The 23,552-nt window shown below is 36.1% G+C and overlaps 1 protein-coding gene across 1 annotated transcript in view; it reads left to right on the top strand.

Annotated features, from left to right (window-relative positions):
* The window catches only part of UNC13C (unc-13 homolog C), a 565,722-nt gene that overhangs the window by 477,883 nt on the left and 64,287 nt on the right, over positions 1-23,552 (top strand). The window contains 4 exon segments of the mRNA XM_070501335.1: positions 4,984-5,133; positions 9,603-9,726; positions 12,272-12,328; positions 17,060-17,140. Of these exon segments, the coding sequence (XP_070357436.1) occupies positions 4,984-5,133; positions 9,603-9,726; positions 12,272-12,328; positions 17,060-17,140 (412 nt within the window).

Below are 23,552 nucleotides of genomic sequence, written 5' to 3'. Positions count from 1 at the left end.
AGGAAGTGATTTTTTAAAAAATTTTATTGAGGTCATAATAGTTTATAATATTGTGAAATTTCAGCTGGACATTACTATTTGTCAGTTACCAAATATATGTGCCCCTTTACACCTTATGCCCACCTTACAACCCACTTTCCCTCTGGTAACCACTAATCCGTTCTCTTTGTCCATGTGTTTGTTTATCTTCCACATTTGAGCAAAATCATACCATGTTTGTCTTTCTCTGTCTGGCTTATTTTGCTTATAGGTCCATCCATGTTGTTGCACATGGGATGATTTTGTCTTTTTTATGGCTGAGTAGTATTCCATTGTGCATATATGCCACATCTTCTTTATCTAATCATCAGTTGGTGGGCACTTGGGTTGCTTCCACATCTTGGCTATTGTGAATAATGCTGCAATGAACATAAGTGCATAAGTCTCTTTGAATTATTGATTTCAAGTTCTTTGGATAATCACCCAGTAGTGGAATAGCTGGGTTGTATGGTATTTCTATTTTTAATTTTTTGAGAAATCTCCATACTGTTTTCCACGGTGGCTGCACCAGTTTGCATTCCCACCAGCAGTGTATGAGGGTTCCCTTTTCTCTACATCCTCTCCAACATTTGCTGTTTTTTGTCTTGGTAATTATAGCCATTCTAACAGAAGTAAGGTGATATCTCATTGTAGTTTTGATTTGCATTTCCCTAGTGATTAGTGATGTTGAATATCTTTTCATGTGCCTGTTGGTCATCTGTGTATCTTCTCTGGAAAAATATCTGTTTATATTCTCTGCCCATTTTGTGATCAGGTTGTTTGTTTTATTGTTGTTGAATTGTATAAGTTCTTTATATATTTTAGAGATTGACCCCTTGTCAGATATATGATTTGAAAATATTTTCTCCAAGTTGGTGGATTGTCTTTCACTTTGTTCCTGGTTTCCTTTGCCTTGCAGAAGCTTTTTAGTCTGATGTAGTCCCATTTGTTTATTTTTCTCTTTTGTTTCCCTTGCCTGAGTAGACATGGTATTCAAAAAGATCCTTCTAAGATCCATGTCAAAGAGTGATCTGCCTATATTTTCTTCTAGGAGTTTTATGGTTTCAGGTCTTACATTCAAGTCTTTAATCCATTTTGAGTTAATTTTTGTGTATGGTGAAACATAGTGGTTTAGTTTCATTCTTTTGCATGTGGCTGTCCACTTTTCCCAACACCATTCATTGAGGAGATTTTCCTTTCTCCATTGTATGTTCTTGGCTTCTTTGTCGAAGATTACCTGCCTGTAGATGTGTGGTTTTATTTCTGTGGTTTCAATTCTGTTCCGTTGATCTGTGTGTCTGTTTTTGTACCAATACCATGCTGTTTTGATTACTCCATCTTTGCAGTACTTTTTGAAGTCAGGGAATGTGATGCCTCCAGCTTTGTTCTTTTTCTCAGGATTGCTTTAGCTATGCAGGGTCTTTTGTTGCCCCATATAAATTTTAGGATTCTTTGTTCTGTTTCCATGAAGAATGTCATTGGGATTCTGATTGTGATTGCATTGAATCTGTAGATTGCTTTAGGTAGTATGGACATTTTAACTATGTTTAGTCTTCCAATCCACAAGTATGGAATATGATTCCATTTCTTTATGTCATCATCAATTTCTTTCAGTAATGTCTTATAGTTTTCATTGTATAGGTCTTTAACCTCCTTGGTTAAATTTCTTCTTAGATATTTTATCCTTTTTCTTGTGACTGTATTTTTTTTTTTGGAGGAAGATTAGCCCTGAGTTAACATCTGCCAACTATCTTCTTTTTGCTGAGGAAGATTGGCCCTGAGCTAACATCCGTGCCCATCTTCCTCTTTTTCATATGTGGGACGCCTGCCACAGCATGGCTTGATAAGTGGTGCATAGGTGTGCACCCAGGATCCAAACCGGTGAACCCCGGATCACCAAACTGGAACATGCAAACTTAACCACCATGCTACCAGGCCTGCCCCAGATTGTACTCTTGAAGTCTCTTTCTGTTAGTTTGTTATTAGAGTATAGAAATGCCACTTATTTTTATAAGTTGATTTTGTACCCTGCAACTTTGTGGCCATTGTTGATTATTTCTAATAATTTTCCAATGGATTCTTTAAGGTTTTCTATATATAAAAAATCATGTCATCTGCAAGCAGTGAGAGTTCCACTTCTTCCTTTCCAATTTGGATTCATTTTATTTCTTTATTTTTTGCCTAATTGTTCTGGCCAAAATCTCCAGTACTATCTTTAAGAGTGGCAAGAGTGGGCACCCTTGTCTTGTTCCTGTTCTCAGAGGGATGGCTTTCAGTTTTTCCCCAGTGAGTATTATGTTGGCTGTGGGTTTGTCATATATGGCCTTTATTATGTTGAGGTCCTTTCCTTCTATACCCATTTTATTGAAAGTTTTTATCATAAATGGATGTTGGATCTTGTCAAATGCTTTGTCTGCATCTATTCAGATGACCATGTCATTTTTATTCCTCATTTTGTTAACATGGTGTATCACATTGATTTGTGGTTGTTGAACCATCCCTGCATCCCTGAAATAAATCCCACTTGATCATGGTGTATGATCCTTTTAATGTGTTACCGTATTCAGTTTGCCAATATTTTGTTGATGATTTTTGCATTTATGTCCATCAGCAATACTGGCCTGTAATTTTCCTTCTTCGTGTTGTCCTTGTCTGGCTTTGGGATGAGCATGATGTTGGCCTCATAGAATGTGTTAGGAAGTGTTCCGTCTTCTTCAATTTTTTGGAATAGTTTGAGAAAGATAGGTATTAAATCTTCTTTGAATGTTTAGTAGAATTCTCCAAAGAAGCCATCTGGTCCTGGACTTTTATCTTTTGGGAGGTTTTGGATTGCTGTTTCAATCTCTTTACTTGTGATTTGTCTATTCAGATTCTCTCTATTTCTTCTTGATTCAATTTTGGGAAGTTGTATGAGTCTAAGAACTTATCCATTTCTTCTAGATTGTCCAATTTGTGGGCATATAGTTTTTCATAGTTTTCTCTTATAATCCTTTGTACTTCTGAGGTATCCATTGTAATTTCTCCTCTTTGATTTCTAATTTCATCTATTTGAGCCTTCTCTCTTTTTTCTTAGTGAGTCTGGCTAAAGGCTTGTCAATTTTGTTTATCTTCTCCAAGAACCAGCTCTTAGTTTCATTAATCCTTTCTATGGTTTTTTTTAGTCTCCATTTCACTTATTTCTGCTCTAATTTTTATTATTTCTCTCTTCTGATGACTTTGTGCATTCTTTTTCTAGTTCTGCTAAGTATAGTTTAAGATTTCTTATTTGAGATTTTTCTTGTTTGTTAAGGTGGTCCTGTATTAGTATGAATTTCCCTCTTAAGACCGCCCTTGCTTCATCCCATATGAGTTGGTATGGTGCGTTTTCATTTTCATCTATCTCCAGATCTTTTTTGATTCCTCATTTAATTTCTTTATTGATCCATTGGTTTTTCAGTAGCATGTTGTTTAGTCTCCACATTTGTCACTTTCCCAGATTTTTTATTGTAGTTAATTTCTTGTTTCACAGCATTGTGGTCAGAAAAGATGCCTGATATGATTTCAGTCCTCTTAAATTTATTGAGGCTTGCCTTGTTTCCCAACATATGTCTATCTTTGAGAATGTCCCATGTCCACTTGAGAAGAATGTGTATTCTGATGTTTTTGGATGGAATGTTCTATGTATATCTATTAAGTCCATCTGGTCTAGTTTTTCATTTAATTTCACTATTTCCTTGTTGACTTTTTGTCTGGAAGATGTATACACTGATGTAAGTGACGTAGTGAGGTCCCCTATTATTATCGTATTGCTGTTAATTTCCCCTTTTAGGTCTGTTAATAGCTGCTTTATGTATTTCGGTGCTCCTGTTCTAGGTGCATATATATTTATAAGTATTATGTCCTCTTGGTGGAATGTCCCTTTTATCATTATATACTGTGCCCCTCTGTTTCTCATTGTCTTTTTTATCTTGAGATCTTCTTTGTCTAATATAAGTAGGGCAACACCTGGTTTCTTTCGTTTGCCATTAGCTTGGAGTATCATCTTCCATCCCTACCAAGGAAGTGATTTTTGATGGAGAAGTGGAGTGGTCCAAGGATTGAGCCTAGAGCATTACAATGTTCAGTTTCCAAATTAAAATACATGATATGCCAATTAAATTTCAATTTCAGATAAAAATGGATAATTTTTATTATAAATATGTCAAAAATATTGCATGGAGCATACTTTTTTTTTTTTTTTTAAAGATTTTATTTTTTCCTTTTTCTCCCCAAAGCCCCCTGGTACATAGTTGTGTATTCTTCGTTGTGGGTTCTTCTAGTTGTGGCATGTGGGACGCTGCCTCAGCGTGGTCTGATGAGCAGTGCCATGTCCGCGCCCAGGATTCGAACTAACGAAACACCGGGCCGCCTGCTGCGGAGTGCGCGAACTTAACCACTCGGCCACGGGGCCAGCCCCACATGGAGCATACTTATACTAAAAGATTTTCACTATCTGAAATTCAAATTACCTTAACATCCTGTGTTTTTATTTGCTGGCAACTCTGCTCCAATGGTTAAAGGTGAGACACTTGAGAGAACTGAGCAGCCAGTAAGGTTGGAGGAAAGCCAGGAGGGTGTGGAGTCCCAGAAGCCAAGTGAAGAAGGTGTACCCAGATGCCAAGGGTCTTTCAAGAACAAGCATTTTTCCACACAATGCTCAGAGGAACATCTCAGCTACTGCTGTGAGAGATGGGGCCAAATGAACTACTACTTAAATTAATTCAACCTGAAGAGTGTTACTTTTATCTGCTTTACATATAAGGGTTCCAAGTAAGCTTTCATTGCAACAAGTTTTTGAAGCTGAACAACAAGTTCGAAAACTAATGAGTGAGGGAAATCATACCATTTGAAACAAATCAAAGTTCTCAGGGTTGAATTAAACAGATACAGGCAAAGAAAAGCATAAATGCCTGCTTTTCTTCCAGAATTTATATTCCCTATTTTTAGTTTCCAGCTTATCATTGAAGAGTGTATAAAACAGATGAGTTTTGAACTAAATCAAATGAGAACAAATGGAAATACCGCATCTAATAAGAACAGTGCAGCAATGGATGCAGAGATTGTATTAAGACCTCTCATGGACTTCTTGGACAAAACGTAAGTTTCCTACTCAGTTTCCTCTGTATTCATTGCCCTAAATTTGACTGATAGGGGTTTAAGAAATAAAATTGTTTTCTTCTATATAATACAGCTTTAAAAAGGCTTATACAAAAATGTATTAATTCATTAAAAAGCAAAACATTTTTAGTTCATTAGCAGATGGGAAAAAAGCAGGAGTTAAAATAAATAGGAAAGGAAAAATGGAGAGGAAATAAATATTGGTAACTAAGGAGGTTGCTGTTCTGAGTGGGGAGAGATCTAGGATTTCATGCTCCTCTGATAACACATTGTTTTGCATCCTCCTGGACATAGAAAAAGACTGAATTGAGCCCAGAATATCTGATTTCATGTCAGAAACCTGCTGAAGAAGAGACTAGCACAAATGTGACTAGAATTAATTCAGCTCAGAGGCAAGTATATTACTGCTCAATTCGACCTTCGATAACTACTTATTGAGCACTCATCCATATCAAACCTTATTCCCAGAACTAGGTAGTAATGACAGAGTCCGAGTCCCTGACTCCATGGACCTTACGGTCTAGTAGTGATGGGAGTGAGTGGGAATGGAGGTCTTTGTGACCAACTAAGATAGTGTTCTTAACCAAAAAAGTTTGTTTTTTAATGCTTCTTAGTCCCCACTCTTAGAATTTCTAATTTTGTAAGGTTGGAGTAGGTTCATAGCATTTATATTTTAAAATGTGTCCACAATTGGGAACTATTGATCTAAAGCAAGCAGAGACATGATTTCTTAAACAGTGATACTTAAAACTAGAACTAAAGGTGGAAGAGACAAGTAAATAGTAATTTGGAATGCCTACCAAGGGACCAGTGTTACACCTGATAATTTCATATGTTTCCTCATTTAATATTGTTGTGGAAAATTAATTAATACTACAGGGACAAAGACAAATAAGAAGGATACAATACCTTTATTTTTTAAGATAGGGACAAGAAAGCAAGAATTAATAGAGAGAACGTCTTCTATTCGTTTATAACTCCTACTTTACTTCCATTTCCCTTTGCTTATAATCTTATTGCATAAGTAAGACTAATGTTCTTATCACTTTAATTTTGATATTTGGTAGAAAAATTGTCTTATTTTCTGTTCTTTATGAGAAAATATCTATAAGATAGGTGAATAGGTAGTTGTACAGCTTCACAGGAGGTAGGTAGGCAAGTGGATGTAGAAGAAAAAAGTAGAAGAAAGAAGAGAGGGAGAGAGAGAGGAAGAAAAAAAGAGAAAAGGAAGAAAGACTGCTTCATTTCTTCAGTTTCTTAATGCAGACTTTTATTCTTATCACCTAATTTCCAATACAACTCGTTGAAATTTTGGTCTTATTATATCCTTCTTTTCTATGGGCAAAACAGAATTAAATCACATAAACACGCCACCATTGGTTGTGAATGGGATGGTGAATGGAGAGCAGAACAAAGCAGTCCTGATTCTCTTAAAACTCCTACTGAAATGCCTTCTATTTTTGAAACTTTAGCCAGCGGTTTAGAGATGTATCACTTATCATTAACAAAACTATTTATTTTTGTATATATTGTAATCAAAAGTTGTGGCACATACAGAAAGTGTTAAATTATCCTGATACTCTTATCTACTAGTTGAGGGACCTTGAATCCATTTCACCTTCTATAAAACAGGGAGAATGCAAAAGTGAGTTGACCTTGATTTTCAGTATTTTAGATTCCTATTTTACTCAGTCTTCATTTTCTAAATATAATTTATTACATCATTATATATGTCATTTCTTGTAATTCTTAGTAGAAAGAGACAGTGTATAAAAATAGGAAAACATCAATGAGCTTTAAAAATTTGTGAAAGAGATTTAAAATTTTTGGAAAGAAATATTACATGAGGCATAGAGAGTTGCACAAATTCTGAGGGCTGATACAGAATGCATAACCATAAGGCTCCTTGTTAGAGGAGATGTTTAAAAGTCACATATTAATTCTGTTCTCAAAGAGCTAACAGGTTAGAAAGAAAAAATAAGACAGGTACACAAGTAAACACAATAAGGTATAGAGTAATAATCTCCTGTTCAGACAATCAGTAGACATTTCATTTGGGTTGGGTCTTTAAAGGCAGATAGGGTTTGGATGTGTAGAAATGAGGGATGGGCATTCTCGGACAAGGAAGAACGGCTAGATAAATTTTCATGAAAATATAATCAACTATATGACAGGAAATATCTATTGCCAGCTAGTATACATGGCATTTGAAAATTGTCTGGTTAATTGGTTCTGTGGTCAGACAAAATAGATAGCTCAGGTCCCAAAATATATGGTTTTTTTAGCTTGCATTATCAAGTTAGACTAAATTAAGGAAGAAGTTGCTAGATCTCCCCTTTATTTTCTGTAATTTAAAGTGAACAGTAGAGGCCAAAAGTCTTCAAGGTGGTTTCGAGAAAATCCCCTTGGCAATCATGTTGTATTATAAATGCACAGGTTCTCTTTGTCTTTGTGCAGCCTCTCTAAATAAAACGTTTCATTTCTTTATGTTTCATTTTCTTCACCAAGACCTCACCACTCTGTAAAATGAGCTGTTTAAACTCCATTTCCTGCTGGCAGAAATCCCATGCAGAGTTGCAGACATGTCAATGATCTTATTCCTATTCGTTCAGTTCCAGTCTAAGCAGGGTTAGTCAGCATGCCAACTACAGGAGCTGACCATACAAACAAGATCAATTCTTAAACTCAGCCCTTTTGAAAATGCAAATTACACATCTGCTGCAAAATTGGCTGATTTGTTGTGTCTCAAATCATCCTAGGAATTTCTCTGAGGATGGGTTCTGTTGTTCTGCTATAACATATCTGCTGGTTTATACCCTATGCCCATGTCATGAATATCCACCAGCAAGCTAGAAATGCTACCCTTGAACATGGTTTCCAAACTAGCGGGGCTGGAGAGTTCCATGGATATGCCTTAGTGGTCCACAACTCTCCCCTACATCCAAAGGAGGTTGCTTTCCTGTATTTTTGTATACTAGCTATCTACATACAGCAGTGTTAGGAGAAATACTTCTACATGAAAATGTATTTTGGAAATCTCTCCCTTTGCCTCTCACACATCACATGCCTTTAAATATTAATTATTAATTTAATTATTTAAATATTAATTATGTATATCTTTAAATATTAAAACCAGTCAATTTTGCCTCTATCAGAAGCAGAACCCAGGTTATAATTTATGAGTCCCAAAGTATCCAGAGTACTTAGCACTATAAGGAGTCAATCAGGCTGCCCTGAAGTATAGGACCCACCTTTGGCTTTCTGTAAAACAGGTTTGATGAAATCTTATTAAAGGAGTCTCAAAGTGTTCAGTGTCATATTATAATACATTCGATGTTTATACATCACTGTGCCTCCATATACTGCTGGGCCTCCATCCACAAGTGCATTTGTCAAGGCAGCATGGGGCATTGAAAGACATACGGGGTTTAGAGGAAGAGAACCTGACTTTGAATCTCAGCCCACACTCACTAGCTTCACTTTCTTGTGCAAGTTCCCTAACCCTTCTGAGCCTGTTCTTGGTTTCTATAATGGATACAGTAATAAATGAGAAATATCTGCAGAAGAGGTTTCTAAACTAAGGTGGTATATAAATGCTAAATGATGTTACTGTCATTATCTCACCATGAGAAGAATTTGTAAAAAATATCTTGAACCTATTGAAGTTGGTAAATTTTGAATCTAAAATAACTGAACTCAGAAATACAGAAAACAGACTGGTGGTTGCTAGAGGTAGTCATAAGGTACAAACTTCCAGTTATAAGATAAGTCCTGGGTATATAATGTACAGCATGGTGATTATAGTTAACAAGAGTTTGTTGTATATTTGGAAGTTGCTAAGATAGTAAATCTTGAAAGTTCTCATCACAAGAAAAAAATGATAACTATGTGAGTTGATGGATGCTAACTAAACTTATTGTGGTAATCATTTCGCAATATATACAGATATCAAGCCATTATGTTTTACACCTTAAACTTATACAATGTTCTGTGTCAATTATATCTCAATAAAACTGGAAAATAAACACAGTCGGTAAATTTTAGTTTTTGAGTGAAATTATATGCATCTTTTCCATGTTGTTATGTTGGTTCATTGCCAGGTAGTGATAATGACTTGCACCATGAATGGGGCATGTAGTGAATGCAAGTCAAGAGTGAGGATGAAAGTCATGTACTTTGGGGTCCTTGATGTCAATTTAGGAAACAAGTTAAGGAAAGATATACTTTGAATTCATTTTCTACCAAATAGAGTAAAATATCTAATGTACAGTATGGTTAAATAGATTCCTGATATAATGAATTTTTTCAGTACATGGAATTTAGCATTTGATAGTTATAAAAACCTATTTTGAATCTCAGTACTGAAAAATGTGAATTTCTTATCAATAAAATAAGTTGATACCTTGGTATGAGATTTACAAGTGAGTAGATGTTTTATTTTATTTCAGATTAAGTCTCTCAGCAAAAATCTGTGAGAAAACAGTCCTGAAGCGAGTTTTGAAAGAGCTATGGAAGATAGTTCTTAACAAAATAGAAAAACAAATTGTTCTCCCTCCTCTGACAGATCAAACAGTAAGCATTTAAACTAAAGATTGATTATACTTTCAATAACCCATCTAATTGTCTTTCATTTAAGTGAATGATTTTGATCCAGATGAAATACAAATTAAATCCATTTTGGGAAAAAGTGTTTGGCATACAGTGTCTGAACAATGATCATTCAAATGACTTTTTCCTATACAAATCAATTTTAAATAGTGGCAATAGCAGTCAAACTTCACATTTACTTGACATTCAAAACTTCATCTGTTGAATAAAAGTATCATAAAATGCAATTTATAGGGTTACTTGGTCTACACATATAATTTTTTTGTTTAACGTTACTGTAAAACCACAGGGAAATAGATTTAGGATAGAATATCCCCATTGTGTTTCTTTCTGAAAATGTATACTTTAAGAAGATAAATCCAACCCTGATATATGGAATTTTTTCACCTTTCCATTCTTCTTTCATCTATTACCTTCCCATCTGGAGGTTCATAGAGGAGACACCTTTTAGTGGCTTTGAAGAATGTGATTGTATCATATACAGTGAAATTTAAAAAAAGAAAAGAAAAAAACGAGAAAGATCAATTGGCAGCAAAGTTAGCCAATGATCAATGGACAGTGCCAGGTAACTCAGGTCACATATCTGAGCCAAGCAAGGAAAGAAATAACCCTAACAACCACCTGTTATGGAATAATTGATTTTTTTCCTGTACCTAAGGAAGACAAGCTGATGCAAATAATGAGTAATTATAAACTAAAGTATATATTGACACCATTAATCATGCACACTCAGTACAAATTTATCCAGTGAAATTATGTAGAAAATGCTTTCTCATAAAGGTTCCAAGATGAAAAGATACGTATGTTTTTGCTGACTTACTGTCAGACAGTGAGTGATGAAATATAAATTACTTTGAGTTTTGCTTCATGCCGTGCATGTGTGGTATAATCGTTTATAGCCTCCATATATAGGTAGCCAAACCACATAGATACACACACATCCCTTATTCTGCTACAATAGGTAATGCATTTTTCTAACACCAGTTAGCTATCATGTAATTGGTCAGAAGGGGCATGAGGTCAGCATAACCTGGAAGTTGGATTGCTTTATATGTAAATTTTCCCAGGTGACAAGCTTGAGAATATGACAGAAGAGCTATAAACTTTAGCAGAAAATGAAAGAGCATTCAGCTTGGCTACTACACAGGCAGGAGCCCTTTCACCTCTATTTAAAAAAAAAAAACAAGGGAGAAGGTATACATGCACATCAACGCTTCCTATCCAGAAAGATGCACCTTGCATGGTTCTCACACAAGCCATGCTATCCTTCCCCTGTGCTCAGAGCTCCACTTGTATGGGCGTCGTCTCAGCTCACAATTGTACAATATTGGTTTGTTGTCATTTGGTTGGGGTTTTTTGCATTTTTAATATCCCTTGAGGCAGCCACCAGTCTTACCGAGCAACCCGCGAGCTATCCAAGCTCTCTCTCAGAGTAGCACTTACTGGTTTTTATAGTTCTTTACTTACAAAATTGCATAAGCTTTGACTGTGCTGCCCACTGCTATTTTCCCTATAAGTGCTACTATTTCTAGTGCAGAATTTTTTAGAATATGAGGTTCTTCAAGAATACATGTATCATGTTATAGCAGAAATGCTATATATGCATTTTATTTTTGATACAAGGTCTTCCTAGGAAAGCTTTCCATCACCTCAGTTGCCTCTAGTGTTGAGATCTCCAAGTAGGAAGTTATATCATTCATTCATTCAATACACATTCTTTGACCTTCTACCATGTATGAGACACCATGCTGGGGTTAAAATATAAGCAAAATCAGACATGACATAGTTGCTGTTCTCATTAACTTTGTAGTCTTTAATTTCTTAATATAGGCTCCACTAAAAAATGGAGATTAGACCAGAATAGCTGATTTTCCTTACTGTGAAAACCTTCTAGTCTACTAATAAATTTAGCCAAATTTAGTACTTTTCCTGTCACATTTACCAATACACACGCCTCTAGTTTTTCACTCTAGTAGTGCTTCGTGTAGTTAGTCCTGTGTTTTTCAAACCTTTCCCAGGTGGTTGGAGTTCTAGGAAAAGCCTCAAGCTGAGGGAGGAGTTAAGTGGGCAGGTCTCTGATAGATTGGACAGCATTTCAGAAGGAGCAGCTCCGCCTTGTTCAGTCCTGTATCTTGACATTTTGCATGGATTTATTTGGGGTGAGGGGAGTGAGGGAGTTTTCTCTTCTCAAAATAAATGAATCAAAGTTAAAGAGCACTGACTTAATCCATATGCTACATTAAACTGGCTGCATTAGCAGTAACCCATTCAGTAACTCAGACTTAAAACTTTCAGAAATGAGATGCCTATGAGGACAGTTACATTGCTAGCAGTCCTAGATCTCTTTGACCCAGTCTGTAAAATAGACCAATTAAGGGCAGATTGCATAAAAGTCACAAATATAATAAGGAAAATAAAGCAAATTCTCTATTGACCACATTTCTAATGTGACTATTTCTGAAGATCTTAAGACTGAGTCTTCTCTCTCCTTTTCCATGTGTGTCTCTAGGGACCCCAGATGATTTTCATCGCAGCTAAAGATCTTGGACAATTATCTAAACTGAAGGTAATAAGAATAAAGAAATGATTGGTTGCCTGTGAAAAGTAGAACTAACTACAGCACTGCAAGAAATGGTCCTCCTACTAGCAATGGTATCTAGCACGGCAGGACTAAGAAGATGTGTGTCTGTGATCTCACAATCTGCTTTAAGGATGAATCAAGTCAAAATTTAGAAACTGAATTTACTGTTTTCTTTTTTTCCCCATATTTCTCACATTTTTCAGTTGGTAGGGACAACTGGGAATTTTTGACTTAGTGTTGTAGCATTCAGCATTATTGCCTTTGGAGTAAATTAGAGAACATATTTTCTTTCATATATTAACTTGGCTTTGTAAGAATAAAGGCAAAATGGAATGCTTCACAGAAATCTAGTAAAGTCTAGAGAAATCTTAAAGGCAAAAAGCCTAATGTAGGAAAATGAAACTCATCAAAGCAGATATTGAACTAGTCAACATATTCAAACCCATTATAAACGAGGATTTGCTAACTAAATAACCCTACCCTTTATTATTGCTTGAGATTCACAAGACTTTGCAGTTGTGCAGGGAACCTTAGGCTCCATCCCTCTAGGATAGGAATTTGACTGGTTAAAATATATATTGTGCTTCCATGACTGGTTTATTTTACTTAACATAATGTCCTTCCGTTTCATCCATGTTGTCACATATAGCAGGGTTTCCTTCTTTTTAAAGGCTGAATGATATTCCATTGTATGTATATACCATATTTTCTTCATCCATTCATTCATCAATGGACCACACATAGGCTGTCATTGTGCCTATAGTCAAAATACATGTTGTTTTTGTTCCATTTATACCTGTTAGAATATAGTGTAGCATGCTGATGGGTTCCAGGGACAGACCAACTTGGTTCAAATTCTACCTCAACTGCTTCCAACTATGTGAAACTAGCCAAAGTATTTAACCTTTCTAATCTTCAGTTTTAGCATTTGTAAAATGCAGAAAATTTTAACACTTGGTTCATAGGGTTGTTTTGAGGATAAATGAAATAATGCATATGTTATCTTTGCATGGTAACTGCACAGAGTGTGCCGCCTTCTCTCCCAGTCGGCAACTCAGAGTTAGGTATCACTGGGATTGTTTTGTGTGTACACCACAGGGGAAGGATAATCCATTTGTCTGCATAATTACTTACTGAGATAAAATAGCTGCCCTCCCTATTTTATCACCTACATTATCCTTTTCCTCAGAGAAAAACCCTAAAAGCCAATGATCCATTTAAAACACATAACCATCACCTAAAGTAGTTTCCCAGGGTATTCAGCGATGTTGACAGTTCAGAGGGAAAGTAGAAAGTAGATGTCACTACCAAACTATTGTTTTGGATATTGGATCTCTATCCCTTTCTTTATCCCTCTTATTATCTCCCTGGGATTTCTAGTCCCTACTTTGAAAAATGGATTTACACAGTATTGAAGTTTCTCATATACAATCATGATGGTGAAACAGCATAGTATCTCATTACAAAAGAGTTGGCCCTGGCCATGCTTCTAGCACCTATGTGATGTTAGGAAATACACTTCATCTCCCCGAGCTTCAGTTTCCTGAGTGGAATGTTATATCAGCTAGAATTGTTTTCAGTTTCAAATGATGGAAAGCCAGGCTAACATAAGCAAGGAAGGAATTTATTGCTACATGAAATTTTATAGTCCTGAGTTAACTCTGGTTTCCATCACTGCTTGATTAGAAACTCAAACAATGTTACAGAACCCAGTTACTCACTATCAATTCTGCTCATTCCTTATTTGATATATTGCTGTAACAAACCTCCCTTCCTGTTTGTAAGATGGTTGTCTCTACTTTATAGCTAACATCCTTTGAACTTGAAATCTTGTAGAAAAGAACAGCCGCTTGATGAAGGAATTCCAGCAAAGTCCACTGGCACATCATCAGCTCTGATGGAGTATTATCGCCATTCCCAAGCCAACCACTGTGGCCTGGGAAGTGACATATACCATTTGGCTTAATTCACATACCCACCCCTGAGCTGGGGGTGCATCCACCCCTGTCCAAATCTCATGAACTCTGAGTGGGATAGAGACCCGCTCCCCAGAGGGCATACGTATGCTAGGTAGGAAAAATCAGAGTCCACCAAAAACAACACTTTAGGTCCCTTTTCAGCCCCCAAAGTCCTTTAATTCAGTAAATTTTTTCTATTTGTAATCAATTAAAAGCAAATTTTGAATAAAATCTCCTAAAAGGGAACTACTCTGAAGGACTAAAACTAGAATTTTGTTATCTATAGATGATGGATAAATTACTTAGTTATGAATCATATTTTTCTATTATTGGCCCTTGATCTTTTAATTTTAAATTATTAGTCTATTTGCTTATTATTTGAATTACAGAGCAATAAGTCCTCTACAATCTTATGCAAACAGTTAAAACTCTGGCCAGAATAAAGAACTTCTAATTTTACAAAGCTGATTTTTCTTGCTTTACTAGAATTTACTGCCAGTGGTTTGTTTGTTGTTATTGTTGTTTTCATTTTAAACCATGGGTCTTTACATTTTTCATGTATTAGTTTGAAAGGAAATATGATCCACTTGAAACAGTCTTATTTGAAAATAACTGTACTGATAGATAAATTCAGAAAGCCTGTGTAGAAATATTAACAAATAACTACCTTATTTAAAAGAACACAGGATCAAGGAAAATAGAACAATGAGGGGAACTAATTGTTTTTCTGCATTTGACTGTGATTTAGGATTAATTTGTTAAACAACTATTTATTCAACAGTTTTACGTATTCTATATTACTTCATGTTCTGGAACTTCATAATGTATGTATATTGTATATATCCAACTTATTACTATTTAATGGGATCAGATTTATTTGTCATAAAATTTTCAAAAATGACTACGTCTTCATAGACGAGAGATACAATATCAAAACCAATTAATAAAAATACATATGAGACTATGAGTTTACTGCAAAGAAGTAACAACTTATTGGACAATAACTCATTGCCAGCCTCTTTCGGAGACTCCCTTATTTGAACGAGATATTGTTAAATCCCAGAGAATTATTTCTTGCAACAATTATATTTTTCTTTAGCACCAACATATATTATTTATTACCATCTATTAAAAATAATGTGACCACACTGTAACACCAGTCAAGATTGATGAACCCAGAGAGATTTATTTAATATAAAACATTTGTACTTAGCTGCCCTAAAGCATTTCCCTGTATAATTTGGCAAATATTTCCCATTACTCTTGGAGTCTCAATGGGTATTTAATATTCCTATTTTAAAAATATTAAATGGATTCATGTTTGAGTTGAAATCCCTGTATCAGAGAAAGATCCAGTGAGAAGCAAACATGTATATCATGGATCCAGGAAGCATTATACTATGTTTTCAGCAATATTCAAAGGAGTATGTTTTCATTCAAGCACATTGAGCACTACAAGATATGCTGAAGGAAGTACAATTCAATTACCCAAAATATATTGAATCCCTAGCAAGTCATAATTGCCAAGATAGACACTGAAAGACTGTGGAAGTGAGTAAGACATAGTTAGAGATTATCTTCAGGAAGTCACAGCATCTACTAAATAACAAAATAAGAAAAGGCTAGAATAGAAGGATGAGCCACTGGATGTGATTGATTGCATAATTTGTGCATTGCACAAAAGTGCCCAGCTAAGGGAATGAATGATGGCTGAAATAGAGCCCACGCTCCACTTGCTAAGCCCATATGTGCCTATGTGGAGCTGTGCTCCATAGAAAAAGAGACACTTTTATTGCTGACCACAGGCACTGATCCTTTACTCAAGCCATGCATTCTCAGAGCTATGTCCAGCCATATAGACTTTTCCTCTACTTCACACAAAGACACTATACAAGTTAGAATTTAAGCTCCAGGAGGACAAAATTCTTTCTTTTATTCAACAATATATCTCAATCACATAGAACAGTACTGACACATAATGAACACTCAATAAATATTTGTTGAATGTTGTTGACTAGAATAGTGGTATCCCTGGGGAGATTCTATCAATTTAGGGAGTCAGGAATTTCTAAATTTTTCTCTTAGACAAATTTCTATGTCCTTTGTTATTATCTTCAAATGTCTACCATCATTTCCCAAAAGAAGCTTTGAATGATAGACTGAGACAGTCCACAGTGGACAATGAGGAAATTCTATTGTAAATCAGTTGCAAAATGATGCAAAATGATTTTTAAAAATATTGAAAATCTCCCGAGCCAAATTCAGTTAACTCTTTGGGGCTTTTCCTAGTAATAGCTAAGCATTAAGGGAATCCAAGAAAGATAATAAATTGGGGGTATTATACTTAAAGTAGACTTTATCAGTAGCAATTGAAATAGGCTAAAATTCACCTCCTAAATCCCTTTCATGATTGACCATCCTCAGTGTGACAGAACATAAAGCAAGGAATTAAAGCAAAAAAGCTTTGACACACATTTTCCAGGTTTCTCTTTTTTTCCTAACATTAACTTGCAAGTGAAAAACAAAGCCACACATGAATCAAAATACCCCTCTTTAAGTAAACATTTAGCATCTCTTCTTTTGGCAAAATAGACATTTATTAAATATATGACAAAATAATCATCTAAAATGTGTCCATATTAAGATGGCATCTTAAATAGGAAATGTTTGCGTGCAGGGATTATACGGGTTTTGTTTGAAATAGTTGTTAAATAAATGAACTGGTTATTTTATAAGCAACTGTTAACCTGTTTTCCAGGAGCACATGACTCGAGAGGATGTGAAGGGTCTGACACCAAGACAATGCACAATAATGGAGGTGGTCCTGGCTACCACCAAGGTAAGGTTATAGTGCCTCTGGATATGCATCCAGAATCCTCTGTGTACCCTTAGAGAAAAGTACCCCAGATGCATATCTGTAGAGCTGTGCCATCCCTAGATACAGTAGACATCTGTATAGATACATTCCCAGAGTGTGTCAGACCTAGCCCATACAATCTCCTTATGACATGCATATTACTCTGCCCTTATACTTGATTCCTTTGTCTACCTATAGAAAATGTGTGTGAAATCTATGTTGCAACATGTGTTTTCAAAGAAAGACACATGCCCCCAGTTAAACAGATGCTTCAGGGGATTTGGGGTTAGCAGAATTTCTTTTTATGTTTTCTATGCTTGTTGAAATGATTTTTCAAAGATCAATCTCCTCTCCCTTATTAAGTGCAAAATTTAATTTAATTTTCTACTGAAATCCCAAAGGCATTCAGTTGTGTACATCAATTTTTCATAGCCAAAGGTTGACCAAAAGTTATTGTAGTGTGGGCTAAATATGGGCAGTTCTCAAAATGTAACTTAGAAAGAAGTTCTTTGTTTTCACATAATTCCTTATATATTTATAGATGTACATTTTATATTTATATGTGAAAGTTTATTAAAGAGTGAACAATTAATTTGCCTCCTAAATTTAAATCATGTCCAATGCTCCATGCTTCACTGGGGGGTGCTTCTATTATCCAGGATGTGTGGACAGTGTAGCAAATAACTATTAGTTACCACAAGCCATTTTTAGAGCCCAGAATAATCTCACTGGATTGAAACAGACGTTACAGTGGTATTTATTAAAAGGGAATTCTACTTGTATAACAATTGGACACCTTCACAAAACCATTACCTCATGGCTTTCGTTTTGCAGTTTCAGTATCTAATAAGAGGCCATCTTTTGCTGCTTCAGTGTCAAAAATTGCGAAATGAAAGCTATGCGGTGAGACTTTTGTGACACTTGGTGGAAACTGGAGTGTATGACTTTAGGGCAGTGAGATTACAGAAACGGAGTTTCTAGAGATGCTGCAAGAGTATTGTCCGGAAGTATGGAAATTTTGCAAAATAATTTTGAGGGAAAAAATAGAAAACATGAAAAAGAAATACAGAACAAAGGCAACACTAATTCTTTTAAAAATTATTTTCAAAAATGTGAATGAGATATGATTGACCTTTGGAGTTATAGCAGCACAAATGGCTACATATAGCGAAATGCTAGTAAACAATAATAATAACTCTGGAGTACACCATGAAGGGGAAAAAGTAAAAATTTTTAGAATATGAATTCAGCACTTCATGGATTTTATTAGATCAATGTATGACTTTAAGAAAAGGAAAACATCTTCTATGAAAATAGGGATTGGCATTCAATGTGTTAACAGACTTGGCTTCTGTCCTCAACACTAACATTTCTCTAATTCTTCTTGGTGGGGACACATGACCTCTACCTGCAGGCCAAGTTCTGCCCAAACTCTGGGACAATCCTGATCACCCAGCAAATCCCCCTGATGTACATCTTGACAGCTCAACTGTCCCATCCCCCTGTCCAGGTCATTCATGATGATCTTTTAATTCAGCCTCAGCACCAGACATTTGCCTTGCTCTTTAGGAAAAAACTACTGTCTGGTGTCCAAGATCCAGTAAATGGGTCCATGTCGTTATCTCATTCCTCCGGGACCAGTGTCTGACCCTGGTCTTCCTGAGCCTCAGATCCTGAGGTCAGGTACAGGCCCCCTATATCCCAGTGTCTGTGATGCCAACTCTTCCTCTGGGGTCTCCATGCTACACTTGCTGTGCCTGCTATTAGATTCTCTTGTCCCTGTGGTCTGCCCATCTGACAAGGCCTTCACCTCATATCTGCTTTCAATGGCCCTGTTATCAGTTTGCCAAAGCTGGGATTCCCTTTATCTTGTCTACATCTGAGATTTGCCCAACTGACTATCCCACCAAGCACTAATTTTGATGTTGACTACAAAGGAATTCAGGAGACAGAGAACTAATAAATACTTAAAAAAATTGCAGCCCCAAGAGGTAGCAATTCAATGTCTGCCTGGAGCCCAGCAAAGGGAACACTTGTAAGGCAAGCAGAGACCTCATGAGAAAGATGTCCTTGGACCAAAGCAGCTGATGCTATTCAGGCTAACTCCCAAAGGCTGCCAAGGAGATGACCTTTAATTCCTCTTTGGCTCAATTTAAGAAAATAAGCTGAAAGTGAGAAATGTAGAAGGAGAATGCTATGGAGCTTGTAGACTATAGACTGAAATAGTGTTTTGCATTCTTTCAAGTATGTACATCATCTTGCCTGATCCTTATAAACATCCTGGGTGTTAGTTTTGTCACATTTTATAGATGAAAAAGCAGAGGCTATGCAGATGAAAAAGCAGAGGTAAGTTGTTTGTCTCAGCCTGCAGAGTTGCTAGTAATTGGCAGTGCTGAGAAAGGACTCCAAATTCTAAAATCAGTGTCCTTGCTTCTCTGTCACGTTATTTCACTAAATGTTGACAAAGTGTAGGTAAAATGTAGCAGGCCAAAATGGATCATATTTCTTCCAAGAGATTACTTCTTTCTAAATTAAAATAACATATTTCCTTTCTTTAAATGACTTTCTAATTATTTAAAAAATAATTTTAAATCCTTCAACCTCTGCACAAGCATTGTTAAAAATATTGTCTCTTAAATATTAAAATTTTAATTGGACTGGACTATTTTGTCATACCAGTCACATGTGGTTTCAGTTATAAGTCAAAAGGGTAGAAAAATGCACAGGTAACAGAAATTATAATGATCTGCTACAGCTAGCATGTTTTGGCTTTGAGACACTCCTTTCACCGGCCATCATGCAGCCAAATCAATAGTATTTGAAAATAAAAGTAGAAAAGTGACAGCTATGAGGCAGAGAACCAACAAATTAATCAGTTTGTGCAAGCTAATGGAGCAATCAATAAGGAAATCCTAGTTTGAAAGGGTGCTAGTAGAGACTCTGAGTCCCAGGCTCCTATCTTAGGAAGACTCAGGACTGCTATGGGATCCTCTGAAATGTGGGTTTCTTTCAAAGAGAAACAGTAAACCTTTTTCCAACAGTAGTACTCTTGACCCAAGCATGAATCCCAAGACTTAAGAAAATTCTTAAATCTTGAACAATCCTCAGGTTACTTTCTGATAAAGTTTCAAATACCCAGCAAAAAAGCTGGCTGGTTTTATTTTTCCCATCCTTCCAAATTCCCCTGGAACACTTTTTATTTGAACTTGAACATGACATTCTGCAATGTATGTTGCAGACGTTTTTGATATCATTCAGTGTCGATACAGAGGTTTCTCTAAAAATAATAAACACGTGGATCAGAGCCCTCTAGAACTGTGCATTTCTTGGTATAAAGGAGATAACTGGACTAAATATGAATATCTATACAAATATAGCTTAGGAATTTACTTATTGCTTTCTTATTTAATCCTAGATGACACCATTTCTGGTACTCAGGATTCCAGGCAAATAGCAGGATATGTAATGTTATGCCCCTGAGGCTCTTACCCTGACTGAGCTCTTACCCTAACCACTATCCATTATTCACAAGGCAATTTTGGTGGCTGCTTCTCAGCATCTTCTTTTTTTATCATTATAAATATAGTTTTTGCATTATTTAAAATTCAGCTGCTCATGGAAAGAACAAAGTGACCTACCTAGTTTGGAATACTGCAGTTCAAAAATCATTATTTGAGAGCTTACTGTATATAGAAAATACGGTGAGCAATGAAGAGGTTGCTGGAGAGAAGAGAGAGCTTGTTCTTGGCTTATGAACAAAACATCTACAATTGATAAAATAAAAGAGTTGTGGACAAAATGCCAGCGAGTGAAGAAGGGGTGATAAATTCTCTGTGGGTATCTAGGGGAAAGCTTCCTGGAGAGGTAAGTTTTGGGGTTTAGAAGATAGATTGGGCAAAAGAAGCAGGAATGTCATTGCAGGCTTCGAGAAAAGCATAGTGAAATGGGAGAAGGTGTGGCTCAGCCTGAAACTTCAAATAGTTTAGTATAGAGGAACAGATCATTACTGAATTATAGGGACTAAAACAAGAACATTAGATTGGAGCCAAAATGATGTGGCTTAAACACCAAGGTAACGAATCTGAGCTTCAGTTTTTTGGCAAAAGGGAAGGAGTTAGCATATTCAGATCCAAAGTAAAAAAGAGGTCTCCAGTTCTGGTAAAAAATAATTTCTAAAATATCTATCAAATATTTTTTTTTAAAGGTAAACTTCAGTTTTTAAAGGCCTGTTATGATTATATGCAAGTTTGCAAAATGAATTGTCTGCATGGATTTTCCAAAAGTATGATAAAGGTATTGGAAGGAAAAAAAGTGATGATGAGAAACTGCTACCAAAATAGTATATACAACCAAAAAGTAAATTCTTCCTGCTAACTTGTAAAGAAACTTTAGCATGTTCCCACCAGTCAGTAAAAATAGATTGTGAAAGATCTTCAAATATATGTCAAATATAAAGAATTAGAAGAATTTAGAGAGTTTTTATTGGGATTATAAAAATAATGGCTTGCCAAGCATGCAGACAATGTTTATCCTGATTTTTTACTTAGCAGTACCATTTTTTTCTCACCATCACAGCCAGGTCTGAAGTGCTTTATTTTTTGCAGTTTCATGAAAAATACAAGAAACAAAAAATCTCTCTGGTTATTTTTCAAGATAATGATACTTCATACATACCTCTTTCCAACTCCCACTCAATTGTAATAATAGTGCTCCCCACCACCCACCCTTATATTAGGGAAGCCGATGTATTACTACATTAGGTTGAAGCCTGTACAAATATCAGAATATGGATATTAATACAAATGTAAATAAAATATTTGATACTATATAGGGAATTATACCACTGGCAATTAGACTATTAGGCAAGTGCATGATTAGGAGAGAGAGAGAAACTAGAGTGTGAAAGTTACTCTCCTCTCCTATGGGAATAATAATGGGATTTAAGGGATTATTGCCAGAAAATTAAATGTTATGACATACAAAACAATTAAAACAGTTCCTGTAATATAGAAATCTCTTCATAAATGCAATTATCTTATCTCCTGAGGATTGGTTTATTTTGAAGGAGCCTCCTTCTACTGTTAAACCCAGGATCCCACATACTCTACTGCAACCAGTTTTTTTTCTTTCTCCTTTCCTGATAAGTGCTTCATTCTCTCTCAATGAAGCTACCTATTAAATCTAACTTTGCCCCAAGCAATAGTCCATGTCCTTAAGGCCTTAGCCTCAGGGCTTTTGATTTCCTGGGCACAGCATCTTCTCACTATAAGTGCACAAAACATCTAAGATCTTCAGTGTTCCCTGAGACTCCCCTCTGGGAGGTGATGCTGTTCCTTCTCTTAAGGAGTTTTTAGTCCAGATTAAAAAAAATGGAAAAGGCATGTTAAAAATTAAATAATGATATGTGTAAACTTACAATACACCAGTGTAAGAGATGGAACAGGGTAATACAGTTGCTAATTGAGGAGCATAGATAAAAAGTGGTAAGGACTTAGAGTAATGAGCAAACACTATGAATGCAAGAGATCAGGAAAATCTGAAGGCATGGTCTTGAAGGCCTGATGGGAGTTCACAGGCTGGATAGGAAAGACAACAGTCTTTTTTGGAGGGAGATTCATGACTTGAACGTAATCAAGGGGAAAAGATTTCACCATGGAAAGGCACAAGATCAGAGGGCTGGGAGTCAGTGACTAGACCACTCTATGGACTGGACTGGAATAAACTGGAGATTTTCAGGGTTAAGCTGCGTAAAATGAGGTTACAGGAAATGTTTGGATTGAAAGTACAGAGGTCCTTTTGCACCCTCAGTGTATTTTGTAAAAGCGGAGCCGTTGATGGTTTTGAAAATATATGGCATGCCAAAAGTGCCGTTTTAGCAGTAGAAATCTTACAGCTACCATTATTTAATGCATAAGATGATGAGGGCTATCACCAGGGTGGTGCCTTACGAGTAGAAAGTGAAAGACGGATATGAGTGACACAAGTAAAGGAGAGTCACTGGAACTAAAATCAGGGCAAGAGTGAGGGAGGAGCCCAAGGTAATTCAGGTTTCAGCCAAGTGACTGGGAAACCACGGTTCCACTCAGAAAAATGGCAAATCAGGCACGTGCCTGTTTTCTTATTGCCACGTTGGAGTTAGATATGGTGACAGAAACATGGAAATAAATATCTGGTAAACTGCTGAAGACAGGGGCTGGTGCTTAGGAAACAAAGAAGGGCTAGATTTGGGGGAGTTATTCTACCAATTAAGTGTGTCTTCTTACAAGGAGAGAGAACTCTACAGTCCACAAATCTCTTCCAGGTAGAGTAATTCATTTCACTTTTACAAAACGATAGTCAGGCAGGGTGAGTATTTCTGCTCCCATTCTACAAAAGAATGAACTGACAATCTATG

Source organism: Equus asinus, chromosome 2 (assembly GCF_041296235.1).
Source record: "Equus asinus isolate D_3611 breed Donkey chromosome 2, EquAss-T2T_v2, whole genome shotgun sequence".
Classification (NCBI taxonomy): Eukaryota; Metazoa; Chordata; class Mammalia; order Perissodactyla; family Equidae; genus Equus; species Equus asinus.
Note: the sequence above shows the minus strand (reverse complement) of the source record. Positions and strands in the feature narration are given on the sequence as shown.